The 14,379-nt window shown below is 44.1% G+C and overlaps 1 protein-coding gene and 1 long non-coding RNA gene across 2 annotated transcripts in view; both read left to right on the top strand.

The window, feature by feature from the left end:
• LOC147336591 (uncharacterized) overlaps positions 1–14,379 on the top strand; it is a 46,518-nt gene that overhangs the window by 29,509 nt on the left and 2,630 nt on the right. The window lies entirely within an intron of this gene.
• Positions 1–14,379, top strand: part of LOC147336592 (protein NLRC3-like) — a 28,179-nt gene that overhangs the window by 13,216 nt on the left and 584 nt on the right. Inside the window, exons 2-8 of the mRNA XM_086285494.1 lie at positions 2,358–2,489; positions 2,574–2,666; positions 3,170–3,271; positions 5,553–5,788; positions 5,905–7,684; positions 9,188–9,361; positions 13,283–13,456. Of these exons, the coding sequence (XP_086141620.1) occupies positions 2,401–2,489; positions 2,574–2,666; positions 3,170–3,271; positions 5,553–5,788; positions 5,905–7,684; positions 9,188–9,361; positions 13,283–13,456 (2,648 nt within the window). The 5' untranslated portion in view covers positions 2,358–2,400. The remainder of the gene's footprint in view (positions 1–2,357; positions 2,490–2,573; positions 2,667–3,169; positions 3,272–5,552; positions 5,789–5,904; positions 7,685–9,187; positions 9,362–13,282; positions 13,457–14,379) is intronic.

Raw genomic sequence — 14,379 nt, 5'->3', positions numbered from 1 at the left:
TACACAGAGTACTTCAGATCAGTGTGTATTTGTTAGAACAGGTCAGGAGTTGGAAATATTGGCTGTGTATGTTGATGATCTGATTTTGATTACAGAATCAGCAGAGAGCATGAAGACCTTAAAGGACACTCTGAAGAAACACTACAAAATGAAGGACATGGGTGAGCTAGCCTACATTCTGGGCATCTCAGTGGTCCAAGACAAGGACAAAAACCATGTTATGCTTCATCAGAGGCAGTATATTGAAAACATACTACAAAAGTATGGAATGGACAGTGCCAATCCAGTAGCAACTCCAGCTGACACAAATGTCAAATTAAGAAAGAGTGATGATGTCAGTCAACCTGTAAACCCAAGCATGTATCAGTCAATGGTTGGACGTTTATTGTATGCTGCCATGGCCACACGACCAGATATTGCACAAGCAGTGAGTGTGGTGTCAAGGTTCAATGCAAACCCAAACACTACGCACCTGACAGCTGTGAAAAGAATCCTGAGATAGTTGAAAGGAACTCTAAATCTGGGGCTCAAATATCAAAGAACAGAAACAGGAACCTTGGTTGGGTATTCAGATGCTGATTGGGCAGGTGATCAGGACGATCGACGTTCTACAACTGGAAACATCTTTCTACTTGCAGGAGGTGCAGTCAGTTGGCTTAGCAAGAAACAAGCAACAGTTGCACTTTCAACTGCAGAGGCTGAGTATATTGCTTTGAGCCAAGCTGCACAAGAAGGAGTTTGGTTAAGACGACTACTAACTGAGCTTGGAATGGAAACCACAGCAACAGTGATCCTGGAGGACAATCAAGGAGCAATTGCAATCGCAAAACATCCAGTCGATCATGCAAGAACAAAGCACATAGACATTCGTTACCACTACATTCGTGAATGTGTGCAAAATGGACAAATCCAGCTAAAGTACTGCTGTACAGAAAACATGAAAGCTGACATGTTAACCAAACCGCTGGCTAGACAAAAGTTTGAGTATCTCAGAGGGAAGATTGGACTGTGTTCAGTTTAAAAGGGTTATCATATGCTTAACATGCCTATACTATGCTTATGTTAAGATGGCGAGCATTTAACTGTAATGAAGAATAATAGTTTTGTCTAAGATGGACACAGTACATTTTTTGTGTGAGTTCAAAACAAAAGAGAAAATGTTTATTTTCTAGTAACACCGTGATATAGGTGCATAATGTTTTTTTTGAAAGAAATAAGCAATGGGTGTCAAGTAAGTGAATTCCATGGTAAAATTAAGTGGGAGTGTTGTAATAGTAATTTTACAATGTATGTTGAAGGGATATTACTGCCCTCTGTTGGTGTGTTTGTGCATTACACTAAATAAAAAGGTGTTCGTTGAAAACATCACTTCTGCACAGTGTTTCTGGGGCAGATAACATTGCAGCATTATGGAGACATTATGGAGACAAAAAGAAAAGCGTCTGGATTTCTTTAAGTTAAACTTAAAGAAATCCAGACGCTTTTCTTGGACTGTTGGTTTCAGTGTTGAGTCTCATTCACACACTCCCTCAGACTCTTCACACACACTGATTTGCTGACATAAACACACTCCTGTGTGCTTTCTTGGCTTCGCACACACACTGAGGACCATCTACAGACTGTGAGCTCCGTCTTCTTCGTCTTTGGAGCCGAACTCTGACAAAGTTAGGAACAAAACTTTCTCCAGCGTGTGAACTTTCCTCCTAGACTCAGTCTGAGCAGTCAGACCACATATTTCTAAAGCAGCACATGAAGGTGTGGCTCACACACACACACACGGGTGAAGGAAACAGCTGCAGTATTAAAAACTGCTTCACTGTCTACAAATATATGAACTGAATGTTTCTTTCAGGCTGTAAAAACCTTATTTATCCTCCATTACAGTCCTGCATTCAGAGCATTACTTCTGTTATATTAGTACATGTATTTTATTCTGATGAACACATGAAACTCCGAGCTGGATTGAATCCATTGGATCAGAGTCCAGGACTCAGACTAAACACACTGAATGTGTCCTGAGCTCGGCCGCTGTTCCACAGTAACTGCTGTCAGAGTCACTGTTACTGAGTTAGCTTAGCTAGCAGAGCAGCTAGCAGTTAGAGTATGAACTCTGTAAGCAGTCAGCTTGGTCCTGGACATGGTTACTGACATAAAGCTGCTCTCTGCAGCCATGTTTGACCTGCTGCTTTGTAGGACTACAGTAATGGAGGATTTGGAGGCTGAACTCGGCTCTGTGACACTTTTTGTAGTGAACTGATGAAAGCTGCGTCTCAGATGGATGTTAGTCCAACACATCAGACACGACCTCTGCAGCTCTCAGCTGATGTGCACATGAATGATTTGTGCTTCCTCTGCAGGTGAAGGTAGAAAGTGTGTGTGAGCTGATGTGAATTGAGCAGCATGGATCAGTGTGAGGACAGAGAGGAGGGAGTCCCTCCCTCTAAAAGCACTCTGTGTGGGGAACATGAGAGCCAGACCACAGCTCAGGGGTGAGATGACCATCTCTAACTGTCCATGACTCTTCTCCATGTCACAGCTCAGCACTCACATCACTGCTCCATCATTATTCACAGGAACCAGCCTGGACCTCCACCCAGCTCTGTGTCCTTACAGAGTGACGCGTCTAAAAATGTCATCATTAAGTTTAAAGACTCTGCTGCAGAGAGGTGAGCTGTTAGTAACATGAACTCTCTGATTTAAATGATTTTGATGTTTCCTGGTTTCTAAAATGCATCTCTGTAGCAGAGCAGTGTCTCCAAGGACACACAGGCTCAGCTGTAACTGTCAGTTTATCTGGTTTTAAGACACATTTGGACTCAATTGTGGATCCCCCGAATGAACTTCCTGTTGCTTGCAGATGACAGGAACACAAAGTGTTTGTGCCACGTGATGCTGCAGGATTTGTTAACGTGTCCATGATGGTAACATCTCCTCGTCTAACTGAAAACACATGAGCGCTCCTAACGGCAGCTATCACAGCCACACAGGCAGACTGTGTCTCACTGTTGCATTCAGGGACATTTGTTTTCCTGTAAAAAGCTGAACTCTAATCTAAGAGGACTGTTACTGACAGGAAACAGCTGCATTATCTGCAGTCTGTGTGATCACAGCTGCTTCAATCACTTTATCAGAGAATTGATCATTGAATAAAACATGTTTGTGTCTGCAGAGATCAGAGGTCACAGTCTGCAGGATCCAGCTGTCCATCTGTGAGGAGTGACTGGTCCAAAGATTACCCTCTACACTTCAGTGGTGAACCTGGACAAACGAGGTCAGAGAACTGTGATGACTCCTTTACATGTTTGTGTTTTCCTGGATAAATATGACCAAAGATTCATTAAAAAGATAAAAATCTTAGACTTTGTCCTGTAGCGCTGTGTGGCAGGCAGGATTGGACCCAAACACAACAGGATGAAGTCAAAGAGGCAGCTTTATTTCAGCTGTGAATATGCAAACAGCAGAAACAAGGAAACATAACTGTAGGTTTGCAGTGAATGAAGCCTCAGCTCGACGCTCCACTTTGTGCCTCTTTTCCTTCTCCAAACAGCCACATCAGGAGTCTTTGATGGAGTTTAAAAATATTTAATTAGAAATGTCCAAAGATGGATACCTGAATCCACAATTATTAAAGCTAAAATAGTTCACAGGGTTTGGACCTTGTTAGGTGACGAGAGAACATCAAAGTGTTTTTTATCTTCAAACAGTATTTTTATCACTTCAGTTGCTCTCACAGCCCTGTTTGTTATTTTACCAGAGCTCTTATGTTTCACTCAGTGCTCCCACCAAACACCTTGGAGGAGACATTAGTGTGATTTAGATTTCATTGGTGCAAACACCAGTCACACAAGCTAACCCATGGAGGCAGCAGCAGGCTTTGTGTTTGGTAAAGTCTGCTGGCTTAAACTAAGAGAGTTTAGTTTGTTAGCACAAAGAGCTGTCAGCTAAAGCCCCGAATGCACTTTGAATACAGACGAACTGAGAAAAACACTTTAAATACAGCAAACAGTGAAACTGACAACATCTTGTTCTGCTGATCATCCACAGCAGTACATTTAGCATTCATGCTAGCAGCAGGCTATGACTGTCCACTGAGCACCAACACAGGTAGGAGTGAGCAGTGATGAAGCAGGACTGTGGGCAAGTTTGAGCTACAATCCTATTGGCTTCTCAGTTTCTCCAAAGAAAAGGGGAAAAATTCTTGGTGTTGTGAAGATGTGAGTTGGTCTTGTTGTCGTGGGGCTGGAAGGATGCTGGCAGTGAGAGGCTTTTCATACAGTGTTCAGTAACAGAATGAGAAGAAAGCCACTGCACATGAAACAAGGTGCTCGTAGTGTTTGTTTACTGTGTTTGTGCCACAATGTCAGATCAGTTGTAGATTCACATGCAGACTTGTCCAGTGAGACCAATGCAAGTACTGCAGTACAGAGCAAAGACTAAGCAAGCCAGGAGAGCTCTCCAACTTTCTGAAAGTATCAGGATATTTGAGTGATAAGAAAAAGTGGATCATGCAACAATGTCGCTCAGCACACAAAACAATCAAAGCAGAATAAATATAATGTTTTAGATCAAACACTTACAGGGACCTGAAGAGAGAGAACCAACAAAATGTCATGGCTAACAGAGGAACTCAAGCACAGACTGAGTTCTGACAAACAAAAAGGTGACAGGTTATTCACCAAAGGGGTGAACCACAGTGCTCTATATATGTACAGTGAGTTGGGGAGGGGGTCCAGGGCTCCAGGGAAAAGAGGGAAGGGAGTCCACACTCACTCCTCTTCAGTCACTCTTGTCCTGCTCTCCACTCACACAGCCACACACGGGAGTCACAGGTAAGCGTCTGTAACCAGGTCCGGGGAAATATTTACTCAAAGTATACACAAAGTTAACCCAGCTGGTGAATTTAGAGAGAGATTTCTTAGCAAAGAACTGAGATCATGAACACAGGAGGGTCAATGTCCCAGCGACAAACTGCTCCATGCCGCAGCGTTAAATGGTTACCGGTAAGCCCAGGTGAATCAGCAACAGGTGGTGTAATCATCATAGCTGGGTGGACCAAGAGCGAGAGGCCATTACAAGCTCCACCCAGGCAGGCAAAACCATAGCAGGAGAGAGCAAAACATAAAACCTGAAAAGCCATCATGAGCCAGCCAGAGAGACACAGAGTTTATACTAGAAGAGAAACCTGCTCATCTTCATCATGTTTGTTTAAATAGAGAAAATCAGAAGTCTCTGTGTGTCAGACCACGGCTCTACACGGACACTTCTAAGCTGCTTCAGAGTGAACTGACCCAGATAATCTGCACACAGCGGCTGTAAAACAGTGAAAGTCATAACTGTCTCTCTGATGGAAAGCTTTTATTGTGAAGTCAGGAAGTCTGCAGGAAGTGTTGAGTTTGTATTCATCACTCAGTGTTTAATGAGACAGGCAGACAGGAAGAGCAGCTCATTAGTGTTGATGAAATCAAAGGAACTGTGAGGAACTGCAGTTTGGTCACATCTGGATGTTTTTCACTGACAGTAAATGTTTTAGTGATGAAGAAATGTGTTCACAGAGAGAGGAAGAGGAGTGGTGTTTGTGAGGAGGAGCAGCTGTCCTGCTGTGCTTTGTGTCAGGACGTCCTGAAGGATCCAGTCTCTACCAGCTGTGGACACTGGTTCTGCAGACAGTGCATCTCCTCATACTGGGACCAGTCTGCTTCATCAGGAGACTCCTCCTGTCCCCAGTGTGGAGAAAGATCCAGAAGCAGAGCTGGACTGCAGACAGCCAGTCAGAGCAGCTGTGTACAAAGTAAGACTGAACATCTGTCTGCTGATGGACTCATTTCTGAAAACTGGACTTCTTGTGTTGTTCAGACATTGAAGAGTTTTCTTTCTCTTTAGTCTCATTGTTTTTCTTTCTTTCAGCAGATGTTGGTCTGCAGGAGGTTTTAGATGAACATAAGATCAGTCTGAGGAGGAGATGTGAACATGTGACTGAAGGAAGTGATGAAACAGGAAGTAGAACCCTCCTCAACAGGATCTACACTGAGCTCTACATCACAGAGGGACAGAGTGAAGAGGTTCATACCCAACATGAGGTGAGGCAGCTGGAGACAGCTTCCAAGATGGACGCCCTCCATGACGCTCCAATCAGATGCCAGGACATCTTTAAAGCCTTACCTGACCAACAGAGACCCATCAGAGTGGTTCTGACCAACGGCGTGGCTGGTGTTGGAAAAACCTTCTCAGTGCAGAAGTTCACTCTGGACTGGGCAGAGGGCTTGGAGAACCAACATGTCAGTGTGGTGGTTCTGCTTTCATTCAGGGAGCTGAACCTGATCAGAGATGAGCAGTACAGTCTTCTGGAGCTGCTCCATGTTTTCCATCCAACATTACAGAAGGTCACAGCAGAGAAGCTGGCTGTCTCTCAGCTTTTGTTCATCTTTGACGGCGTGGATGAAAGCAGACTTTCATTGGATTTCACCAACAGGAAGCTGCTGTCTGATGTCACACAGAAGTCATCAGTCAGCCAGCTGCTGACAAACCTCATCCAGGGGAATCTGCTTCCCTCGGCTCTCGTCTGGATAACTTCCCGACCCGCAGCAGCCAATCAGATCCCTCCTACGTGTGTTGACAGGCTAACAGAAGTACGAGGCTTCACTGACACCCAGAAGGAGGAGTACTTCAGGAGGAGATTCAGTGATGAAGAGCTGTCCAGCAGAATCATCTCCCACATGAAGACATCCAGGAGCCTCCACATCATGTGTAGTATCCCAGTCTTCTGCTGGATCACTGCTACAGTTCTGGAGCACATGTTGACTACAGAGCAGAGAGGAGAGCTGCCCAAGACCCTGACTGACATGTACTCACACTTCCTGCTGGTTCAGACAAAGAGGAAGAAGAACAAGTACCATGAGGGACGTGAGACGAGTCCACAGGAGCTGACGGAGGCTGACAGGGAAGTTCTTCTGAAGCTGGGGAGGCTGGCATTTGAACATCTGGAGAAAGGAAACATCATGTTCTACCAAGAAGACCTGGAGCAGTGTGGTCTGGATGTGACAGAGGCCTCGGTGTACTCAGGAGTTTGTACAGAGATCTTCAAAAGAGAGTATGTGATCTTCCAGAAACCAGTCTACTGCTTTGTTCATCTGAGCATTCAGGAGTTTCTGGCTGCAGTCTACATGTTCCAATGTCACACCAACAGGAAGACAGAGGTGCTGAAGAACTTCTTTGGGAAAAAATATAAAGAGTCCTCTCTGGATGATTTCCTTAAACGAGTCATGGAGAAATCCCTCCAGAGTAAAAATGGCCACCTGGACCTGTTTGTTCGCTTCCTTCATGGCCTCTGTCTGGAGTCCAACCAGAGACTCTTAGTAGGTCTGCTGGGTCAGAAAGAGGTCAGTCCAGGAACAATCCAGAGAGTCATCAACAACCTGAAGGAGATGAACAGTTATGGAATCTCTCCTGACAGATGCATCAACATCTTCCACTGTCTGATGGAGATGAACGACCTCTCATTATTTCAGGAGATCCAAGAGTTCCTGAAGTCAGAGAAGGAACTCTCTGAGATCCAGTGCTCAGCTCTGGCCTTCATGCTGCAGATGTCAGAGGAGGTTCTGGATGAGTTGGACCTGCAGAAGTACAACACATCAGTGCTGGGACGAAAGAGACTGATTCCAGCTGTGAGGAACTGCAGAAAGGCTGGGTGAGTCCAGATGTGATCATTAACATCATTGATCAGTGTAGGTTAGTAGTTTAATGTTGAAAATAAAATCAGATTGTAAGCACAACGTGTTTGTGTCCGTACGCTGCAACCTTCCACACCATTCCTTTATTGTACAGACTCAGCAGCAGCTCCATGGATCCCAAATCCAAGAGTGGAGAACAGATTTGAAGTGTGTCACATCCATGCAGTCACAGCTGTTTCCACCATGTTTCCACTGATATTAATCCTGTTCAATGACACGTTTCATATCAGTGAATATGTTCTTTAGGACGTCCACTGACATGTTTAAGTGTCCTGCTGGAAATCACTCAAATCATCCATGAAAAATCCTTTTAGTGTTTCTAACTTCACCCTCTGTCCTCTCTCTCTCTCTCCATCCTCCTCACTGCTTCTTTCACTGATAATCACACAAACATCGTATTCAGCTACAAAATAACACAATAATATCATCTGATGATCATTATTATAAGAGCAGGATCCATATTTGATATCAGAGTAACACACTGCTTGGTTATGTGCAGTCATCATCAGTGACTGTGGGTCAAACAGAAGCTCTCTGATTGGTTGCTGACCTTGTTCACCTGTCCACTCTCACCTGTTAGTGTTTGCTCTCTCTTTGCTGTCTCCATCCTCTCTCTCCTTTCTCTCCCTCTCTGTCTTTGTACGTCACTCAGGTCCAATGGAAACAGTGACATTTACAAACCAATCAAAGACAAACTGATCCATGTCAGGTTATAACAATATTCAAAGTGAATACAGGCTGCTGCTGGACACAGACAGGTAACATCATTTTGACTTGCTGTCACCTGGATCTGGACTCATAAACACTGAAGCCCTGAACAGGAATACAAATCATTTTCTGCCAACTAGCGACACACCAGCAGATAATGGCTCAGAAAGCTCAAATGAGCCAATCATTTCTGTGTTTAGTTCCCCTGAAATCAGATCTGATATCAGCAGCTCTGAGTTCATTCATCATTATTGTCCAGTAATGAGATTTCTGCTCCGTTTGGTAACAGTCAGCAGGTTTTTCCTGCGTGTGGACGTGAACAGTCGTACCTGACAGCAGGTAGCAAACAGAGATCATCTTTCCAGCTGGAACTCTTCACTGAGCTGAACTCATTCAAAATGTTCTGGAGTCAAAACAGGAAACAGTCCAAATGTGTGTCTTCACTCTGACTCTGGATCAGATCTCAGTGACAGGCTGTGGACTTTATGGAAGCCTAAATGTGACACCATCTTCCTCCTTCATCTGCAGATTAAAGCCAAACAAAGATTCTCATTAAAAGTCTGCAGGTCTGAGAGAGACTCAATCGTTGTGTCATGTCAAACACAGTAAGAGGAGCTGAAGCACAGATGTGAAGAGCAGATTCATCACATTATGACCTCACTCTGTTTTGTCTTCATATACATTCAGTCTGTGTTTATAATGCAGATTTTCTGCTTTTATAATAACACATTTTATATTTTCTATCATCACAGACTGACTCACTGTCAACTGTCAGAGACTCACTGTGAAGTTGTGGCCTCAGCTCTGAAGTCCAACCCCTCCCATCTGACAGGACTGGACATGAGTTGGAAACACCTGCAGAATTCAGGGATGAAGCTTCTGTGTGCTGGACTGGAGAGTCCAAACTGTCGACTGGAGACTCTGAGGTGAGTTCACTGACTGAAGCTGTTGTTGTTTTTCTATATTTCAGGTCTTTAATGTATGTTTGAAACTTTCTTCAGTTCCTAAATGTTCAGGATGTGTCTGAAGACAAATGTGAAGAAGTTTGAGTGCTTTCAGAAATGTTGTCTTTCCAAACGACTGAACAACAGTTTTTCCTTTTGGCTCCAAACAGAAGTGACAGACTTGAGCAGGGTTCATTTAAAGGCTGACAGAAGTGGAGTGGTGACGGGGAGATGTTTGACAGGACAGTGTTTCAGCCTCCACAGGTTCATGTTGTGCTCCATCAGTCAGTGAAGATGAAGTCAGTGCTGATGAGGCTGTAGAGTGTGTGAGGGATGTGAATGAGGATGATGAAGATCTGATGATAGCAGATAAAAACAGGCTGCAGAGACTTTGAGCCATACAGGGCACACAGTGTGTGTACAGAACAGCTGAAATCATTATGGAGGCCTCACTGGAATATGGAAGCATCACAGTACAGCTTCAGTGAAGCATTAAAGTCTCTGATATGAGATGAGAAATGAAGCAGCCAGAGCTTTTTCATGAGTGGAGATCCACTGTGACTGTGAGCTGCTGCTACAGCCTCCAGATTAGCCAGCAGCTCATCCTGCTCAACATTTTCTCACCAACTTTAATGGAAGTGTGATGTTTTCAGCTGGAGTGATGGTCAGGGTGGCCTCCCTCTGCTCTCCTTCTCCTCTTCCTCTTTCATTTGTAAAGCCACTTCTGCTGCTTTCATTCATTTGGAAGTCCTGTAGCTGAGTTTGGGAGAGACTAACAGCCTCGGCAGCAGAGGGGAGAAAGGCTGTAACACCACCACTTTACTCTGTTCTACCTGTCACATCATATTATCAGGAAACAAATATGCTCATGTTTTTACTATGTTTGTCTTGAAAATGTAAGAAGATCACATGGTGCTTTTTATTATTGTGTTGGTTTGTTTCCTGTCTCTTGGATGGAGCCAGCTGTGCGTTGCCCCTGGGACTGTGGTCAGAGTGTGTGCTGGATAATCCGGCCCAGGATGAGGCCAAACTGACATGGGATGAAATGTCTGTCACATAATTGAGCTTAGTCTAGTTTCATTTCTGCACAATTTAAAAACAACCAAAACTTTGTTCTGTCTTTTCTATGTTATACTGTAGACTTTCTTTGATACTGTGTCCAAAAGGAGCAGCTTTTACTTTGAAGGGGAGCCATCTCTGTTTCCTCTTCAGGTTGGATGATGGAAGCAAATGAGTGTGTGATGTTCTTTCAGTGTTGCACTTTGTAGACGCTCCCTGAGCACTGGTCTCACAGCCAGCTGCACATAGAGACCAGTGTTGTTAGTCCAGGTCAGAAGATGACTTGTTGGAATGAAAATGAGCTTGTAGTTTGTCTGCTTTAATAATGTGACTGGAAAAAGGTGTTGGACTTCAAATATGTCCATTTCTTTCACACTTCACCTTTAAAAGTGAAGCCTTGTGGTTCCTGGAAGGAAAAACACGACTTTTTCAAGTCTTTGTCCTGTTTTTATGATAAATGTACGACTTTAATGTGAAACATTCAGAGTTTTTTCTCTTGTTGTGTTTGTTTGAAGCTGCTTCCTGTTGGCTTCAGCTGTTTGGAGTTTCCATTTTCTAAACTTCTACATTCTGAACCTTCTTCAGCTCTGAACAGATGATGAAACACTGAATGATTTCAAGCTCACACTTTGTCTAATAAACTTACATCATTCTTTATACAGATTGATGGACTGTGGTTTGTCAGAGATCAGCTGTGATTATCTGGCAGCAGCACTGAAGTCCAACCCCTCCCATCTGAGACAGCTGAACCTGAGCTGCAACAACAAGCTGCAGGATTCAGGAGTGAAGCATCTGTGTGGTTTCCTGGAGAGTCCAGGGTGTGGACTTGAAACTCTGAGGTCAGTCAGCATGTTTTAGTTGTGCTGAGATGAATATGATGTGAAAGTTGTGCTGACACTAAACTGCAGACATCAGGCTGATATTATACTGATCCACACTGGGGATCTTCATGGTAAAGTCTGTTTTTTTCTTCTCTGGTTTAGTCCATTGACTGCAGCAGAACAATGTTCACATTTCAAACCTTCAAAGAAGAAGAAAAATCCTCCACTGGATAATTCACTGTGAAACTCTCAAACTCTTCATTCCACCTTAAAGTCTGTCTGACACTGAAATCCAAAGCAAAATTTGTGTTTGCTTTACAGACAGCAGTCCAACACAAACATACACACATCATCCAAAACACAGTCCAACATCCAAATCTCCTCCACTGCCAGCATGAATGATGGGAAAGAGAAGGAGGAACACTCTGACCTTCATCTATGAATCATTTTTGCTAACTGTTTATTCAGCTTAGGCTCACAGGGCTGCAGCCTGTGCCCTAGCTGTCATAGGGCAAGAGGCGTGGTCCACCTGCACAGGTGAGCAGTCCATCACAGGGCCAGCAGAGAGAGACAGAGAAGCACTCTCTCACATCCACACCTACAGCCAATTTAGAAGCACCAATGAACCTAAGCAGCATTTCATTGGACTGTGGGAGAACATCCAACCTCCACAGAAAGGCCAACAAGCTTCAACCTACAACCTTCTTGCTTTAAGGCACTAGTGCGAACCACTTTTCCCCATTTCAGCCCAAATCCTGCATCTTCCTGACTCCAGACCAGCTCCACTAACACTTTCTCATCAGACACTGCCACCTCGTGGAGGAAGTCTTAGTTTCATTTGAAGCTTCAGATGACAGTTAGTTCCTTTACAAAGAGGTGGAGGTGGTGGGGCCACAGCAACATCATCACTGAGTGCCATAGGACACTTAACCTTTGTTTCCATATGCTGGGAACTTCCTGTTGTTCCAAGGAGGACTGGAAAATGTGTGAAAATCTCCCAGTCAGTTCCTCACAGCACACTTCAATCATTTCCCTCCCACAGCATCAGGACCAGGGCTTTTTCTCTCTTTGGTCCCACTAAGAGATTTCCACACAAACACCTCATCAGTGGGACTCTCAGAGCTACCAGCCCTTTGCTACAATCACAAAGCTCTTCATTGAAATCAATGATATCAAAGCTGGAATCAAATGAGTCCAAGTCTTCTGCTGATTCAGCATCACATTCATCTTTGCTCCTTGTTCTGCATCCCCACCATGGACTTCATTCCTTTCCAAGCCAGCCTTGAGTGTCCTTTATTCAGCTCATCCTCTGCTTTACTTTTACACCTGATTTTAGCTGCTTTATCTCTCTTTCAACAAGTTTCTGTGCCTCAATCTTTTTCTTCTCTCCCTCATAACAAGACAGCTTCTTCTGCCTGAGAACATGTTGGAGTGATTTACTAATCCAGGGCTGCTTATTGGGGAAAATACTTCCTGTTTTCAAAGTAATCCCCATTTTTCCCAGAAAGAAATGTAAGTAGAAATCGATGATCTATGTGAGAGGCATGAGCCTTTAAAAAGTCCCAGTGGGTGCAGTCAATGCAGTCCCTCAGTCCCAGTATAGAGTCTTTGGTCCAGACTGGAACAACTGTGTGCCCAGTTTGAGCTCTCTTCAGTGCTGTGACCTGACAGACCCAGAGGGGCCATCACATCACATTTAGAAGCTCCCCTAATGGAGCCACAACACATGTCCAATACTTAGTCTGTCTTGTTGGACCAACTGGAAGAAATGATTCAAGGACTTAGTCACAGAACAGAGATTCAAATCTCCAAAATCCAACTGGCTGCATCAGGACATATAGTCTGAAACTCTGCACAGTTTCCTGTTTGAAGCTGCTTCCTGTTGGCTTCAGCTGTTTGGAGTTTCCATTTTCTAAACTTCTACATTCTGAACCTTCTTCACCTCTGAACAGATGATGAAACACTGAATGATTTCAAGCTCACACTTTGTCTAATAAACTTACATCTTTCATTCTTTATACAGATTGAGGCTCTGTGGTTTGTCAAAGATCAGCTGTGATTATCTGGCAGCAGCACTGAAGTCCAACCCCTCCCATCTGAGAGAGCTGGACCTGTACGGAAACAACCTGAAGGATTCAGATGTGAAGCAGCTGTCTGATCTTCAGCAGAGTCCAGACTACAGACTGGAGACTCTGAGGTCAGTAGAGTGATGGAGTGAGTGGGTGGTGCTGTCAGCAGTATTGTACTAAACACAGTCAGTATGAAACAAAGATCCAGTGTTTCCTGTAAAGCTGCAGCTTCTCAGTGAAGCTGTGAGAGGAGAATGGTGACAGGCTTCAGGATTGGACACAAACACTTCCTGTTTCTGACCTTTATGGTCACCATAGTAACGGCTGACACGCTCTGATCAAACACTGTCAACAGCCAATTAGCTCTCTGAACAAAGCAGCACGCAGACCAATGACTGCATTCATTTCCAAGTTTAAAGCAGTGAAGAACACAGTCTGTAGGTGAGGAAGAATTTAGTGAGAGCAGATGTTTGGATGGAATTCCTCCAGTTAACAGCTGGAACCGTCCATCTGGATTGTTGGGCTTGTTGTTGGGGTTCCTACAGAGCTCAGAGTGGACACACCAAGGTTCTTCTAATGAATGAAAGTCCAAACTCAAACTAGGAGGGAAAAACATTTTCATCAACTTCAATAAAAATCCAAAGATTAGAAAAAGTGAAGCAACAATGAGTCCTAGTACAGTCCCAGCACTGAAGTCCCTGCAGCTCTTTATACTGGACCAAAAAAGTGGACCACATCAGTCCAGCTCTGAGGTCTTTACACTGGCTGCCTGTCCGTCAGAGGATAGACTTTAAAGTTCTAATGCTGGTCTATAAAGCTCTGAATGGTTTAGGACCAAAATAGATCAGTGACCTCCTGACCCAGTATGAAGCTTCCAGATCCCTCAGGTCATCTGGATCCGGTCTTTTATCAGTTCCCAGAGTCAGAACCAGACACGGAGAAGCTGCATTCAGCTTTAATGCTCCTTATATCTGGAACAAACTCCCAGAAAGCCTCAGATCAGCTGAAACACTCAGTTTATTTAAATCCAGGTTGAAGACTCACCTGTTCT

This window comes from Aulonocara sp. 'chitande type north' Nkhata Bay, linkage group LG3, assembly GCF_057382095.1.
Source record: "Aulonocara sp. 'chitande type north' Nkhata Bay isolate Kocher_YH1m ecotype deep benthic linkage group LG3, A_spYH_male_GT1.1, whole genome shotgun sequence".
NCBI lineage: Eukaryota > Metazoa > Chordata > Actinopteri > Cichliformes > Cichlidae > Aulonocara > Aulonocara sp. 'chitande type north' Nkhata Bay.
This window is presented reverse-complemented; position numbering and strand designations above follow the sequence as displayed.